The sequence below is a fragment of the Nycticebus coucang genome, chromosome 8, assembly GCF_027406575.1.
Source record: "Nycticebus coucang isolate mNycCou1 chromosome 8, mNycCou1.pri, whole genome shotgun sequence".
NCBI lineage: Eukaryota > Metazoa > Chordata > Mammalia > Primates > Lorisidae > Nycticebus > Nycticebus coucang.
Genome location: NC_069787.1, coordinates 6658558 through 6676395, shown reverse-complemented (window position 1 = coordinate 6676395; position 17838 = coordinate 6658558). Strand labels below are relative to the sequence as shown.

Genomic DNA, 17838 nt, shown 5'->3' with positions numbered 1-17838 from the left:
CTAACCAGGAAAAAAAGAGTAAAATCTCTAATTTCATCAATCAGAAATGGTAATGATGAAATAACAACAGACCCCTCAGAAATTCAAGAAATCCTCAACGAATACTACAAGAAACTCTTCTCTCACAAATATCAAAATCTGAAAGAAATCGACCAATACCTGGAAGCACGCCACCTACCAAGACTTAGCCAGAACGAAGTGGAAATGTTGAACAGGCATATATCAAGTTCTGAAATAGCATCAACTATACAAAATCTCCCTAAAAAGAAAAGCCCAGGACCACATGGCTTTACGTCAGAATTCTACCAAACTAAACTTTAAAGAAGAACTAGTACCTATATTACTAAACCTCTTCCAAAATATAGAAAAAGAAGGAATATTACTTAGCACATTCCACGAAGCAAACATCACCTTGATCCCCAAACCAGGGAAAGACCCAACAAGAAAAGAAAATTATAGACCAATATCACTAATGAATATAGATGCTAAAATACTCAATAAGATCCTAACAAACAGAATCCAACAACACATCAAAAAAATTATACACTATGACCAAGTGGGATTTATCCCAGGGTCTCAAGCCTGGTTCAATATATGTAAATCTATAAATGTAATTCAACACATAAACAAACTTAAAATAAAGAACATATGATTCTTTCAATTGATGCAGAAAAAGCTTTTGATAATATCCAGCATCCCTTCATGATCAGAGCACTTAAGAAAATTGGTATAGAAGGGACATTTCTTAAACTAATAGAGGCCATCTACAGCAAACCCACAGCCAATATCGTATTGAATGGAGTTAAATTGAAATCATTTCCACTTAGATCAGGAACCAGGCAAGGTTGCCCATTGTCTCCATTGCTCTTTAACATTGTAATGGAAGTTTTAGCCATTGCAATTAGGGAAGAAAAGGCAATCAAGGGTATCCACATAGGGTCAGAAGAGATCAAACTTTCACCCTTCGCAGATGATATGATCGTATATCTGGAAAACACTAGGGATTCTACTACAAAACTTTTAGAAGTGATCAAGGAATATAGCAAGGTCTCAGGCTACAAAATCAACACCCATAAATCTGTAGCCTTTATATATACCAACAATAACCAAGCCGAACAAACAGTCAAGGACTCTATTCCTTTCATAGTAGTGCCAAAGAAGATGAAATATTTGGGAATATACCTAACAAAGGACGTGAAAGATCTCTACAAAGAGAACTATGAAACTCTAAGAAAAGAAATAGCCAAAGATGTTAACAGATGGAAAAACATACCATGCTCATGGCTGGGAAGAATCAACATTGTTAAAATGTCCATACTGCCCAAAGCAATATATAATTTTAATGCAATTCCTATTAAAGCTCCATTGTTATACTTTAAAGATCTTGAAAAAATAATACTTCGTTTTATATGGAATCAGAAAAAACCTCGAATAGCCAAAACATTACTGAGCAATAAAAACAAAGCAGGAGGAATCACGCTACCAGACCTGAGACTGTACTATAAATCCATAGTGATCAAAACAGCACGGTACTGGCACAAAAGCAGAGAAGTAGATGTCTGGAACAGAATAGAGAACCGAGAGATGGATCCAGCTACTTACTGTATTTTGATCTTTGACAAGCCAATTAAAAACATCCAGTGGGGAAAAGATTCCCTATTTAACAAATGGTGCTGGGTAAACTGGCTGGCAACCTGTAGAAGATTGAAACTGGACCCACACCTTTCACCATTAACTAAGATAGACTCTCACTAGATAAAAGAATTAAACTTAAGACATGAAACTATAAAAATACTTGAAGAAAGTGCAGGGAAAACTCTTGAAGGAATCGGCCTGGGTGAATATTTTATGAGGAGGACTCCCCAGGCAATTGAAGCAGTATCAAAAATACACTACTGGAACCTGATCAAACTAAAAAGCTTCTGCACAGCCAAGAACATAGTGAATAAAGCAAGCAGACAGCCCTCAGAATGGGAGAAAATATTTGCAGGTTATACCTCCGATAAAGGTCTAATAACCAGAATCCACAGAGAACTCAAACGTATTAACAAGAAAAGAACACGTGACCCCATCTCAGGGTGGGCAAGGGACTTGAAGAGAAACTTCTCTAAAGAAGACTGACGCAAGATCTACAAACACATGAAAAAAAGCTCATCATCCTTAATCATCAGAGAAATGCAAATCAAAACTACTCTGAGATACCACCTAACCCCAGTAAGAGTAGCCCACATAACAAAATCCCAAAACCAGAAATGTTGGCGTGGATGTGGAGGAAAGGGCACACTTCTACACTGCTGGTGGGAATGCCCAGTAATATGTTCCTTCTGGAAGGATGTTTGGAGAACACTTAGAGACCTAAAAATAGACCTGCCATTCGATCCTATAATTCCTTTACTAGGTTTATACCCAGAAGACCAAAAGTCACAATATAACAAAGATATCTGTACCAGAATGTTTATTGCAGCCCAATTCATAATTGCTAAGTCATGGAAGAAGCCCAAGTGCCCATGGACCCATGAATGGACTAGCAAATTGTGGTACATGTATACCATGGAATACTATGCAGCCTTAAAGAAAGATGGAGACTTTACCTCTTTCATGTTTACATGGATAGAGCTGGAACATATTCTACTTAGCAAAGTATCTCAGGAATGGAAGAAAAAGTATCCAATGTACCCAGCCCTACTATGAAGCTAAATTATAGCTTTCACATGAAGACTATAACCCAACTATAGCACAAGACTATGGGGAAAGGGCCAAGGAAGGGGAAGGGAGGGGGGAGGTTTTGGTGGAGGGAGAGTAACGGGTGGGGCCACATCTATGGTGCATCTTAGAATGGGTACAGGCGATTGCACTAATGTACACAGCTATGATTTAACAATTAAAAAAACAAAGAAAAAAAACTGATACTAGCCTTTCACCATTAACAAAAATTGATTCTTGCTGGATAAAAGACATGAAACATAAAAATACTAGAAGAGAGTTCAGGGAAAACACTTGAAGAAATCAGCCTGAGAGACCATTTAATGAGGAGGATCCCCCAGGCAATTGAAGCAACACCAAAAATACATTACTGGGATCTGATCAAACTAAAAAACTTTTGTACAGCCAAGAGCACAGTAAGTAAAGTAAACAGACAACCTTCAAAATGGGAGAAGATTTTTGTAGGTTATGCTTCCAAGAAAGGTCTGATAACTAGAATCTACAGAGAAAAACTAATCAATAAAAAAAGAACAAATAACCCCATTTCTATGTGGGCGAGAGACTTGAACAGAAACTTCTCTGATGAAGACAGGAGCATGGCCTACAAACACATGAAAAAATGATCATCATCCTTAATCATCAGAGAAATGCAAATCAAAACCACTTTGAGATATCATCTAACTCCAGGAAGATTAGCCCACAGAACAAAATCCCAAAACTACAGATGTTGGTGTGGATGTGGAGAGAAGGGAACACTTTTACACTGCTGGTGGGAATGCAAGCTAATACAGCCTTTTTGGAAAGAAGTTTGGAGAATACTCAAGGAAGTAAAAGTAGACTACTGTTCGATCCTGTAATTCCTCTACTACCCTGCTTCCCCGAAAATAAGACATCCTCCGAAAATAAGACCTACTTACAGGAAAGATAAGACGTCCCCTGAAAATAAGACCTAGTGCATCTTTGGGAGCACACCTTAAAATCAGACACTGTCTTATTTTCGAGGTAGATATATACCCAGATGATCAAAAGTTATTTTACAACAAAGACATTTGCACCAGAATGTTTATTGCAGCCCAATTCATAATTGCCAAGACATGGAAACACCCCAAGTGCCCATTGATCCATGAATGGATTAACAACTTGTGGTATATGTACACCATGGAATACTATGCAGCCATAAAAAGATGGAGACTTCACATCTTTTATGTTTACCTGGATGGAGCTTGAGCATATTCTTCTTAGTAAAGTATCTCAAGAACAGAAAAAAAAAAAAAAAAAAAAAAAAAAAAGGCTTGGCGCCCACAGCACAGTAATTACAGTGCCAGCCACATACACCAAAGTTGGCAGGTTGGAACCCAGTCTGGGCCAGCTAACTAACAATGACAACTGCAACAAAAATAGCTGTGCATTGTAGCGGCTGCCTGTAGTCCCAGCTGTTTGGGAGGCTGAGGCCAGAGAATTGCTTAAGCTCAAGAGTTTGTGGTTGCTGTGAGCTGAGACGCTACAGCACTCTACCAAGGAAGACATAATGAGACTCTGTCTCAAAAAAAAAAAAAAAGGTGAAAAAGGTATCCAGTGTACTCAATACTACTATGAAATCAATATATAATCACCTACACATTCATATGAATGGTAAAACATACCTACAGTCCAAAAAGTAGAAGAGAAGAGGAGAGAGAGGGGAGGGGAGCGTGGAGGTGGGAGAAGGTAGGGTATTTGGGGAGACCTCACCTAAGGTGCATGATGCAATGGTACATTTCAAAACTATTAAGAAAAGAGTATAATTGTGATGATGTAAGTTCAATTAGTTCAATGTAAGCATTGTATATCAAATCAGTACACTGAACCCCATAAATGCATCAGTATACAAAGTTATGACTTAATAAAAACAAAAAAATAAAAACTGACACTTGGTCACTAAAGTGGAAACCACCCACTGACACTGTGTCACACTGGTTCTTGCCCTTCCTTGCAGGTGAGGTCACCTGACCATTACCTGTTTCCTGGTCTTTTTTTTCTTTTAAAATATGGAATGCTTCAAGAATTTGAGCGTCATCCCTGTGCAGCCTGTCTACACACTAGTCTATAACAAAGGCAACAATTGATTTATTTTTATTTATTCAATCAAGTTAATTTTCAACTTATACCTTAAAACAGTGATTGGTAATTACAACTTAATAATTTAATATTTTTTGTTTGTTTTTTTAGAGAGACGGCGTTTCACTTTATCACCCATGGTTGAGTGCTGTGGCATCACACAGCTCACAGCAACCTCCAGCTCCTGGGCTTAGGTGATTCCCTTGCCTCAGCCTCCCGAGTAGCTGGGACTAAAGGTGCCTGTCACAATGCCCGGCTATTTTATTGTTGCAGTTTTGGCCAGGGCTGGGTTTGAACCCACCACCCTCAGTATATGGGGCCGGCACCTTGCTCACTGAGCCATAGGCGCCGCCCAGTGTTTTGTTTTGTTTTTTGAGACAGCGTTTTATTTTGTCGCCCTCGGTAGAGTGCTATGGCATCATAGCTCACAGCAATCTCAAACTCTTGGACTCAAGCGATTCTCTTGCCTGAGGTGGGACTACAGGTGCCTGCCACAATGGCCGGCTATTTTGTTTGTTTGTTTGTTTGTTTATTTATTTATTTATTTATTTTTAGAGACAAGGTCTCGCTCTTGCTCAGGCTGGTCTCAAACCTGTGAACTCAGGCAATGCACCCGCCTCGGCCTCCCAGAGTGCTAGGATTACAGGTGTGAGACACTGCACCTGGCCAGTTTCATTAGTTCTTTCAAAGGTAAAATGTTTCACTATTTGAGCTATCACAATACCTGTGACAAAAATGGCATAAAATGTCCCACCCTCTAATTGGACGATGAGCTGAGTTTCTGCAAAGGGATCAAGGTAAAAGGCATGAGCCAGAAGCCAGTGAACAGAACCTCAGTGGCAAGCAGACACTCATGTTAGGTTATCAAACAGATGCCAGGGTCAGATCTACAATTCCTAAGAACCAATGTGCAGTTATCAATAGCACACAATGCCAGCACTTGGGAGGCCGAGGCAGGTGGATTGCTTAAGCTCAGGAGTGTAAGACCAGCCTGAACAAGACCGAGACCCTATCTCTAAAAAATAGCCAGGCATTGGGCGGCGCCTGTGGCTCAGTCAGTAGGGCGCCGGCCCCATATGCCGAGGGTGGCGGGTTCAAACCCAGCCCCGGCCAAACTGCAACTAAAAAATAGCCGGGCGTTGTGGCGGGCGCCTGTAGTCCCAGCTACTCGGGAGGCTGAGGCAAGAGAATCGCTTAAGCCCAGGAGTTGGAGGTTGCTGTCAGCCGTGTGAGGCCACGGCACTCTACCGAGGGCCATAAAGTGAGACTCTGTCTCTACAAAAAAAAAAAAAATAGCCAGGCATTGTGCCAGGCGCCTGTAGTCCCAGCTACTTGAGAGGCTGAGGCAAGAGAATTGCTTGAACCCAAGAGTTTGAGGTTGCTGTGAGCTGTGATGCCACAGCACTCTACTGAGGACAACAAAGTGGGACTCTGTCTCTCCCTCTCTCATACACACACACACACAAATTTTTTTTGCTTTGCATTACTAATAGTTTATAAAAGTGTTTTTCACTTTCTCATCATACTTCATCGGAACAGTCATACATTTTTAGGATTGTTGTCAAGTAATTTATTTATTTAGTCTCAAAATATGTTCTAGCACATTCAGTAATAAGGATCTACCAGTGACACACACATCAAGAAAATATACAAGTGAGCATCTCGTCAGGCTAATTAAAATCTATGGGAAAATGGCTGGTTGTGTGTAAAGCAGCTCTTAAGAACTCAAGTGCAAAGCAACACATTAACGATGAGTTTGAAAACTTCAAGGAGTTTTAAGACAGACTTAATTTTTCATGATTTTCCCAAAGCCAGTCATGGTATTTATTTAACTTATGGTCTTCAGGGTGCACCTGGAAGAAATACAGCATATTAGGAAACAGAGACCTTATGTGAGTTAGTCAGAAATAGTTTTTAATTGGCTTTTTAAAGGTTTGTGGGAAACAGTAGATTATATACCTAAACATCATGACCTTTAACCTAAAGGGATTTAAAAATGTTTTAAATCATACTAATATTAAAATAATCTGTACAAACCACTTTCCAATTTATTACTGATCTTCCCCATAACATGGAGCATGGGGTGGTGACAAGAGACCAGTATTAATACCCCATTTTCCAGAAGGATGTTTCAGACTCCGAGAGGGTAAACAGATTGTTCTGGTGAAGCAGGGACAGGACAGTGTCCTTCAGCGTAGAATTGGCCAGACCTACTGGCTGAATGCTGTAGGATGAGTCATAAGCTGAGAGGGCAGCATCCCAGGCCACCCACCAGCTCTCAGGATGCCACCAGAGGCTGCCGTAAGCAAATGGGCCATTACCACAAAAATACTCCGAGACCACTAAGAGAGAAACCCAACAAACATGTACATTCCCAAGCCCAAATCTGCCTGCTTGCCTTCAGTGGTGTACTTCTCACAGAAGGAAAGCCATGTCAGGCTGAGGGACAGTAGACGAATGTGGCATGATACAACAGGGTCAGAAGTGACAAACCACTGGAGGTCAGTCAGAGGCCATTCCAAAAGGTCTTTCTGGACTTGAGCGTGTCTACAGATACTCTCCTTGCTGCCCCAAACCCCATACGACCCGCTGCCCCTCAACAATGTGCTGAGTATGTATGTTAGGGCTGGGAGAGGGCCTCACCTGCTTCCATTCATTGATGCAAAAAATTCGGTAAGAGTCGTTGCCATATTTACCAATCCCATGAAGCTCAATCGGATACTTCCACTGCTTTGTCAGATACTCGTCTGAAGAATACAACATTCAACACATCAGGGCAGCTTCTAAGACACCTTCCCCTAAATACATGGTGATTCAGGCAAGACGGAGAGTATAGAAAAGGACAATAAAAGTTGCTAACGACCTCAGTTGTGACTGCCCTTCCTTATGAATTACTGCAGCATCCTTATCATATGCCACTTCCTAACCACTATATCGTGCTGTGCTAACTAGACAGACATAAGGTCCTTGAGGTCAAGGACTAGGCTTTCTGCTTCACTGATTTCTACTCCTAATTATGCTCAGATGGCATGGATTTATTTATTTTTTTGAGACGGAGTCTCACTTTGCTGCTCCCAGAAGAGTGCCATGGCATCATAGCTTACAGCAACCTCAGACTCTTGGGCTTAAGCGATTCTCTTGCCTCAGCCTCTCGGTAGCTGGGACTATAGGTGCCCACCACAATGCCTGGCTATTTTTAGAGATGGGATCTCGCCCTAGCTCAGCGGATCAGCCCATCTTGGCCTCCCAGAGTGCTAGGATTACAGGCTTGAGCCACTGTGCCCAGCCCTGGACAAAGATTTATTGCCTGGGTCAGTAGGTGACTGTGATTTGGGGCAAAAAACTGTTTCTATATGCCTTGGGTACTTGATCAGAAAAACTTCCACTGATACAGCATCTGAGGGGAAATTAAAGTTTAAGATGTGGCTTTCTTAAATAGGCACAATATTTGTTTTTTTTTCCTTCCGGTATATGGGAAAGTACCTGAAAACTTGATAATGGTTTTTGCTCGAAGATCATAGAGACCAAGAGGTTTCAGAAGTCCTGATATGTCTCTCCAGTCTGCGGTTCTTGCTATCTCAGCTGAAGGGTACTTCTCCAGAAACTCCCAAAGCACAGGTATTGCCATTTTGCCTGAGAAGTAAAAGTGACTGTAACAAGTCTCCAGGTGGGCCAATTACAGATGCACATAGAAATCTAGAACTCTCATTCAGAGGGTTTGTTTTTTTAACCACTGATAAAAAGCTATTACCTGAACCAGCAACAACTTTCAGAATCAAATACCAACAGAGTTAATCTATTTGACTAATAGTCCAAATTATGTTGAAACTGGCCTTGCATATTAGTGGGGTTTTTGTTTGTCGTTTTTTAGACAAAGTCTTGCTCTGTTGCTTAGGCTGGAGTGCAGTGGTGCAAGCACTATAACCTTGAACTCCTGGGCTCACACGATCCTTCTGCTTCAGCCTTCCAAAGTGCTGCGATTATAGGAGTGAACCACTGTGCATGACCTGATATTAGTATTTATTTATTTATTTATTTTTGGATATAGAGTCTCACTTTGTCACCCTTGGTACAGTCCCATGGCATCACAGCTCACAGCAACTCCGAACTCCTGGGCTCAAGCGATTCTCTTGCCTCAGCCTCCCAAGTAGCTGGGACTATAGGTGCCTGCCACAACACCTGGCTATTTTTAGAGGCAAGGTCTCACTCTTGCTCAGGTTGGTCTCAAACCTGTGAGCTCAGGCAATCCACTGACCTCGGCCTCCCAGAGTGCTACGAGTACAGGTGTGAGCCACCTCGCCCAGCCTTGATATTAGTTTTTAAATAATCAGATCAACAGATAACTAGAGTAGAAACATATAGGACACAAGGTGCATTCAATGAAAAAGATGTTTTTATATACACATGACAGGTTAGAGAAATGTTAGAACTGATTTTCACCGATGACCAAAACTTATCTGGAAGTAGAAAACAAATGAAAATCTGTCCCTTCATGTAGTCTAACTTTCTAAAAAGGCCATTAGATGTCATCTAGTCTTTCTTACAGGGAAAGGGTTTGAGGGTAGAAAGGGAAAGGCCTTACTCATGGTCATGCTAGTGGGAACCAGTGTTATTTGACTTGTCAAATTTCCAGTATCATATTTAATACTCCCTTTAGCTGTAGCTTCTAAATTTTACTATCGGACTTGAAATTAATTAGCACCTGAGCCTCCTGATTAATTTAGTGACTTCTCCTTACCACACTGTCTCTACTTAGACAAAGATGGAAATAATCCACAAACCTGAGGTCCGATTGAGAAATATAGTTGCAATGAGGAGCTTCCATGGATCATGAAAAAGTGTTTCCTGAATGAGATTAAAAGGTGACCGAGGAGGTGTCCATTTCTTAAAGGCTTTGCGTCTTGGAGGGCTAAGAGCTAAACAAACATACTGCATCAGAGTTAGAAACCCAAAAGAGATACAAAATCTGAGTTTTGATTGGGAAAGATATACCTTCTTTGTTATATTTGCTGGAAAAATACAGGCTTGTTTTCCTTTTTTCTATTTGTGTTCGTGGGATGGTGTCTTCTGCAAAGGAAAAGTGAACATTGTTTATAGAATCTACGGATTTTTTAAGCCAGGGATGGTGGCTCATGCCTGTAATCCCAGCACTCTGGAAGGCTGAAGTGGGTGGATTGCTTGAGCTCAGGAATTTGAGACCAGCCTGAGCAAGAGTGAGACTACGTATCTAAAATGGAAAAACTAGCTGGGCATTGTGGTGGGCACCTATAGTCTCAGCTACTTCGGAGGCTGAGGCAGAAGGATTGCTTGAGCCCAAGAGTTTGAGGTTGCAAGAGTGAGACTGTGTCTTAAAAAAAAAAAAAAAGAATCTATAGTTCAGCTTAAAGAAATATTCAGGTGGGAATGCTAATAATATCATCTCTATTATAAAGCATGACAGGCACTATCCTAAGCCCTTTATGAAAATTAACCAATTAATCCTACTAGTGACTCAAGAGCTTGGTACTATTTTTTTTTTTTAATATCACCAGAGTGCTATGGTATCACAGCTCACAGAAACCTTCAACTCCTCGGCTTAGGCAATTCTTTTGCCTCAGCCTTCCGAGTAGCTAGGATATAGGTGCCCCCCATAATGCCCGGCTATTTTTTGTTGCAGTTTGGCTGGGACCGTGTTCGAACCAGCCATCCTCGGTATATGGGGCCAGCACTCTACCCACTGAGCCACAGGCACCGCCCTGAGCTTGGTACTATTTTATCTCCACTTTACCCTTAAGGAAATTGAGGCACAGAGAAGCTAAGTAACTTGTTCAAGGTAACACAGCTACTAAATGTCAGAGCTATATTTCAAATCCATGCAGTCTGGCTCCTGAATCCACGCCTTTACCACTGTGTTACACCAGTTCTTTATTTTTACTCTTTATGTTCAGAGTACACAGTATTGTAAAATTAGAAATAGTATGGATTTTAAACTGTGACATTTCTACAATGTGGTCATTAAAATATTTTTGAGACTAATCTTGAATATTTTTCTGTGACATTAACTTCTAAATGAAAAAAGCAAGATTCTACATAGGATCCCAATTTAATAGCATTTTTTTCTTCTTCTTTGGTTGTAGTTGTAATTGTTGTTTGGCAGGCTGGGGTTGGATTTGAACCTGCAAGCTCCAGTGTATGTGGCTGGCGCCCAAGCCGCTGAGCTACAGGTGCCAAGTGATCCCAGTTTTATAAATAAGAAAAAATACATATAAATAAAAATATAGAGATTATGCACATGTATCTGTCGGCAGGGTGCTGGCTACATACACTGAGGGTGGCGGGTTTGAACCTGGCCCCGGCCAGCTAAAAAACGATGACAACTGCAACAAAAAATAAATAAATAAATAAATAAAAAATAGACGGGTATTGTGGTGGGTGCCTATAGTACCAGCAACTTGGGAGGCTGAGGCAAGAGAATCACTTAAGCCCAAGAGTTTGAGGTTGCTGTGAGCTGTGATGCCATGGCACTCTACCCAGGGTGACAGCTTTAGATTCTGTCTTTAAAAAAAAAAATAGAATATATATATATATTATGAATGAAATAAGCCAAAATGACATAATGGTTGTTGCTAACTGGTAATTTTTCTTTTCTTTATTTCTGTTTCCCAAAATTTCTGCAGTGAACACTATTATACAAAAAAAGGGATACAGATAAAACAGAACCTGGAGATACACCAAAGACTTGAACCCTGGAACACCCGAGACCACTATCTCCTTAGGAAGTTCTGTCTACTAGGAACCAGTGTTATCAGACTTCTCAAATTTCTGAAATCATCAGATTTAATACTCCCGTTAGCCACAGACACTACATTTGAATATCAGTTAAAAATACTTTGCATTTGTATAGCATGAAGCCCTCTTTTTCACTTCTCCTATTACCTTACAATATTCTTGATGTGAAAAACAGATCTAATGACGGTTATTACCTCCATTTTATAGATGAAGAAACTAAATCTTCAAAATTAAACAACTACTCCAAAATGATACTAGGATTGGCTAAGACTGGGACAAGTATCCAGATCTCCAAAAATATTAGTCCGTTTTTTGCTGTTTAGTTTGAATAGGTAAAGCCCAGTAGAGAGTAAAAGAGAGAACGAAGGAAACTACTCTTACTAGCTATTTGATAACTTTTTCTGTAGGTTCTTATAATCACTAGCTAGTCTTTTTTTTTTTTTTTTGTAGAGACAGAGTCTCACTTTATCACCCTTGGTAGAGTGCCGTGGCGTCACACAGCTCACAGCAACCTCCAACTCCTAGGCTTAGGTGATTCTCTTGCCTCAGCCTCCCAAGTAGCTGGGATTACAGGCGCCCGCCACAACGCCCGGCTATTTTTTTGTTGCAGTTTGGCCGGGGCCGGGTTTGAACCCACCACCCTCGGCATGTGGGGCCGGCGCCCTACCCGCTGAGCCACAGGCGCCGCCCCACTAGCTAGTCTTTTTTATTACTAGTTTACTCAGCAACATCTAAGAGTTTCTTTTTCTTTTTTTTTTGTAGAGACAGAGTCTCACTTTATGGCCCTCGGTAGAGTGCCGTGGCCTCCCACAGCTCACAGCAACCTCCAACTCCTGGGCGTAAGCGATTCTCTTGCCTCAGCCTCCAGAGTAGCTGGGACTACAGGCACCCGCCACAACGCCCGGCTATTTTTTGGTTGCAGTTTGGCCGGGGCTGGGTTTGAACCCGCCACCCTCGGTATATGGGGCCGGCAGCTTACCGACTGAGCCACAGGCGCCACCCAAGGGTTTCTTTTTCTTTTGTTTGAGACAGGATCTTACTCTTTGGCCCAGGCTGGAGTGTAGTGGTGTGATTATAGCTTACTGTAAACTCAAGCTCCTGGGCACAAGCAATCATCCTGCTTCAGCTTCCTGAGTAGCTGGGCCTACAGGCATGTACCACTACACCCAGCTAATTTTTTTCTGAGATGGGGTCTTGCTATGTTACCCAGGCTGGTCTCAGAATCCTGGGTAAAGTGATCCTCCTGTCTTGGTCTCCCAAAGTGCTGGATTATAGGTGTGAGCCATCATGCTTAGCTCTAATGGGAGTTTTGACTATTCCACTGGACACCTAGTAACTTAAGGGTATTTCGTCTTACCTTGCAAGCTAGATTTCTCTAAGCATAGGATGAATAAGATACTTCCATCTTAGTCATACAAGGATGTTTTTAATATTTAATTTGCCCATTATGCTAGCAGGAAGTCTACATAAACCTCAAAGCTTTCTTTAAGAAGCTCAAAGTCTTTGAAGAACAGACTTGAAGAAGCCTTATACAGTTTATAAGTATATTTGCCTATTTTCTTTAAAGGCAGAGAAATTCTAGGCACAGAAAAGACATAAAATCATAACTAAGATTGAGAGCAGGAATTGAGCCTAATATTCTGCTCCACAAATTTGTGCAGGCTGCTTCTGTACAGTATTTTAAGTAACATTACTATTCTTCTTTAATTATTCATTATACCACAGTGACATAATGAATTACAGGCATGCATTTAATACAGGTGTGCTCAAAAGAGCTCCTTTTATCTCTTAGTCACTGAGGTATTATAAAGGTAAAACTTCTAAGCTCTAAATTCTGTATTAAGAGCATATTACAAATAATAGATGAATTATATGATTTTATATATTTATTTATTTATTTTTTTGAGACAGAGTCTCACTATTTCACCCTGGGTAAAGTGCTGTGACGTCACAGCTCACAGCAACCTCAAACTCTTGGGCTTAAGCGATTCTCTTGCCTCCGCCTCCCAAGTAGCTGGGACTACAGGCACCCGCCACAACGCCCGGCTATTTTTTGGTTGTAGTTGTCGTTGTTTGGCAGGCCCAGGCTGAATTAGAAGCTGCCAGCTCCAGTATATGTGGCTGGCGCCCTAGCCGCTGAGCTACAGACACCAAGTCTGATTATACTTTTGAATTATTTAGAGCTCTGAAGCATTTTAGAGAAGCACTGCATTATAATAGAAGGGAAAAATGACTATGATATGCACAAAATTAAATCGGAAGTCACACATTAGTAATTAAATAACAGGAAGGGTGTGAAGAGAAGAAATCAATTATTTTCAACGGCCTTAGGTATAAATGGAGTCTTCCCCAAATTTTTGACAAGTAAAGCCTTTTAATTTTCCTTATAGTCTTAAGATTACTGACTGGAAAAAGGAGGGAAAGAAGCGAAAGCAGAGCTAGGGAGCAGAGTCCCAACTATTGCACCGGGGAGAGATGTTGGCAGCTGTTAACAGCAAGACTCTCTCCTTTCCTGGGGCATCGTAACAGTGGCCCACTGATTTTCTTTCACAGGAAAGGGCTTGAAGATCAGTTAGATAAGGTATTAGGCTCAACTGGTAAATATCTGGTTTTAGGCCCTATTTCTTGGTTCTATTCCCATATCTTTTTTTTTTTTTTGGTTTTTTGGCCGGGGCTGGGTTTGAACCCACCACCTCCGGCATATGGGACCAGTGCCCTACTCCTTGAGCCACAGGCGCCGCCCATATTCCCGTATCTTAACCACGTACAGCCATGAAATACAGGATCCCGGAGTACAAACTCATCACCTAACGTTTAATACCGCTTTAAGGCACAGTGTACCTTGAAATATTTCCTCAGAAGTAAAGTCCTTCTTGGTTGGTGAGCCATTGTTGTCCATTTCAGAGCCACATTTTAAAATGTCAGTAGGGAAATGTTCCTTCCTTTCCCCAACTTCTACTTTTGTTCTGATTTCTTCAGACACTAAGGTATCCTCATACTTCTTGTGTTTGGCTTCTTTAGTCAAACATAATTTGTTTGTGATGCCAGAATCTACTTGTTCAAAACAAAAATTTGATCCTGAACTCAATGATTTTTTTTTTGCAAGGTTCTTCTCTTCATTGGTTACACTGAGGGCCTCGTCACTTGCTCTGCTGTCAGAAATGCAGAAAGTTCTATCAAGCTGACTTTCCTGTGCAATAGGCTCACTTTCAGCATCTTCTGTATTATACACAGATTCTCTTTTTCTGTTACTTTGAATGGAACCTGAAAGACTCTTCCTGCATCCTCTTTTAGTTTTCTTAATTGGGATTCCTTTCGAAATAATCTCCTTTCCTTTGGGCTTTCTAACTTTTCTGAAGTTAACATCATTAATGCCCTTATCTTCTTCCGAAAGCAAATCTGTAGAAGTAAAGTTATATAGTCCTCTGCTGTCCTGCAACTCCAAACTACTATTTGGCAGAGGAAACACATCTTTTTTGCACCTGCTTCGTGTCCTGATGTTCCAGTTTGAATTTTTATTTTCATTTTGCAGTTGAGATGTCAGAATTGCCATGCTGCAGGCTTTATATTTTGATTTGATGACCCTTTTAGAAGATACTGAGAAGTCAAAATCTTCTGGCTTAAGGGACATCTCTCCATTTTTGTGAAGATAATTAGCAAGTGAACTTTTGCATCTGAACTTCAGTCCTTGTGGGCTAGAAAATGATATTAAAGGAAACTTACTGCCAGTAAATAGAAGTTTTTTAAAATGAATTGGACCACATTTCAGATTTCTAACTAATAATTTCCATGTTGCCATGGGCAGCTGTCTTTTGAAAAAAAGAATGATAAATGGCACTTTTAAATGGCTTCCTCTATGATGATATAAAATAAATTTGTAAGTACTATATAATTTAACTGCAATCTTCCCATTAACTAATCACAGTATTAAGAAAAAAATGTATGTAACTGGCTTCAAATCACTTGATACAATTCGTGACACCGAAGGAATAGAATCTATAATGGTTTTATGGTGAAAATGTAAATAAGCCAAGATTTCGGGCGGTGCCTGTGGCTCAATGGAGTAGGGCACTGGCCCCATATGCCGGAGGTGATGGGTTCAAACTCAGGCCCGGACAAAATAAAACTGCAAAAAAAAAAAAAAAAAAAGCCAAGATTTCTGCTATGCTTTCCCATTATCTCTCTAGACAAAATTATTTGGCTATACTAGCTTCACCACTTTGCATGCTTACCTGATATAGTATACATCAAATCTTCCTGCTGTTTTCCCAGATAACCTTTGCTTCACAATTCTTTCCCATCCACATGGGACAGACTTATGGCTTTCTCTCACTGCGGTACCATCCAACTGAGTGGAAGCAATGGGTTCTTGTAGCAGGGGATTACACTCCCTACTCCTTTTTATCATCATTTGTTTCTCATCTTCTACTCTTTCCAATCCTACGGCAACATCTTCTTTGCTAGAAAAACAAAGTTTAAGTGGTTAGCTCATTTAAAATGTACTTTCCATTGCTTATTCAATTTTAATCCATGACAGTGAAGGAACTACTTGGATTATTCAGATCAGAATGAGGAGATTAAAGTCAGCATGGACCAATCTTGTGCAATGAGAATATCTTCTTGTCTTCCAACAGCTTCTTGTTCTCCAGTATGAATTATAAAGCACTGGAAATCTCTGTACAGTGAAAAGCTCAAGCTAGAAACTTTTTTAGTTTATCGCTGAACAGGACTATTACACAGATTTCTGGTGACACTTAGCATAAACTTGAGAATATGAACCAATAGCTGAGCTCTTAATCTGGGATCAACAAGAAATGCTAAAATAAGTCAGTGAGTTACCACTCCTTCTTTGCGAGTGAGATAAAATTTTTACATATATGTGTATTTTTCTGAGGAGAGCGTTTATCACTTTCATCATTGGGAGATGTTACAACCCTCCAAAAGGTTAATTTGTTTCTGATACAGAATTTTCAAATCTCCTTCATTCTTGTTCCTTATGATAACCTTGTGAGGTAGGTAGGATAAGGTTTACTCTCATTTTATTGATAAAATCAAGTGACATCTCTGTGCTTCTTTGGGTTGGAACAAAAATTAAAAAAAAAAAGAAGAGTGATAGAAAGGTTAAATTACTTGCAGAAGTGATACCAGGATCCAGGTCTACCAAATCTTGGTCTAATACTTCTTTCCCATACTTTTATTGAAAAACTACAGTAAAGTGTATCTTAATCGCTAAATTACATATTCTACAGGCTGAAGAATCTAGAAAGATCAGCTAACCAACTTTTCTATAAATATGGAAACTAAGCCAGAACCAGTGACTAACTAGTAGTAGTCTTCTGATGTAATCTGGGGTTAAATAATTTGGGGGAACTGGATGGATCTTATGAAATGGTATAGATTCAGATTTTATAGATAAGGAAACTGAAACTTTGTTAAGTCAACAGTTTGGTCTCAAATCCCAGCTGTGCCATTTACAACTGTATATGCAAGAGCGGTTTACTTATCTCCAGTCTTGTTTCTCCGGAAACCACCTCTTTTAAGGTAGTTCTGAGGATTAAAGTTTGAAAAAACTAGGTAAATAATCTTAGCTTCATATCACACATACACATGTACTCAATAAATGGCTGTAGCGTCCTCTCATTTCTGGGGCGCCCCTGACCACTTAACACCCAAGCACTTCCCAAGATCCTCCAACACAAGCAGACCTCTCCTTGCACCACAAAACCTCCCTGCTCCTCCCAGCCCCCTAATCGTTTTGGGTTGGGAAGTCGGGTGCATCCCAGGGCTGAAACCCACAGGAAGAAAAGTACCTGAGCTCCAGCCCCAGTGCCTAGTAACTAAACCTTTGGAGCTTGATGTTGCTGTCTCTGTGGAAGGTTAGAAAGGCCGACACACCATCTACACCCCCGCTCCCATTTTACAGGTGGAGAAACTGAGACCCGAAAGGGGAAAATAACTTGCCAAAGGTCACACTGCCGGTCTGGGCTCAGGCGCTCACTAAACGTGATCGCGGGGGCAGTTCCGCGGTCCCCCAGGCTCGGACTCTCCATCGCAGCCGTGCCCATTAAGTAGGCGCTGGCTGCAGCAACGAGACAAGAGGTGCGACGCCCTGGCTGTGGAGCAGAGTAAGAGTGGAAATTTCCTCAGCTCAGAGCACAGGGCTAAAACCAAATTCTGAAGATAGTGAAAGTCTATCAGACTCCACGGCTGCTTTCCGACCGCCCCCTTGACCGCAGCCGTCATTTCCACATTCCACCAATCAATTCCATT

At 40.8% G+C, this 17838-nt stretch overlaps 1 protein-coding gene across 2 annotated transcripts; it reads right to left on the bottom strand.

The window, feature by feature from the left end:
• Positions 1 to 6355: 6355 nt before the first annotated feature.
• Positions 6356 to 17835, bottom strand: MBD4 (methyl-CpG binding domain 4, DNA glycosylase). Of its 2 annotated transcripts, XM_053599182.1 has the most exons (8): positions 17530 to 17835; positions 15801 to 16028; positions 14410 to 15263; positions 9793 to 9867; positions 9582 to 9716; positions 8284 to 8433; positions 7444 to 7547; positions 6356 to 6653 (listed from the first exon to the last, which is right to left on the bottom strand). In XM_053599182.1, the coding sequence occupies exons 1-8, from the start codon at positions 17631 to 17633 to the stop codon at positions 6576 to 6578; spliced, it is 1728 nt and encodes a 575-aa protein (XP_053455157.1). In that variant the 5' UTR covers positions 17634 to 17835; the 3' UTR covers positions 6356 to 6575. The 2 variants fall into 2 exon arrangements, with proteins under 2 accessions (XP_053455157.1, XP_053455158.1); XM_053599183.1 differs by lacking the exons at positions 14410 to 15263; positions 17530 to 17835 and having other exon boundaries at positions 15801 to 15967.
• Between the last annotated feature and the right edge of the window lie 3 nt (positions 17836 to 17838).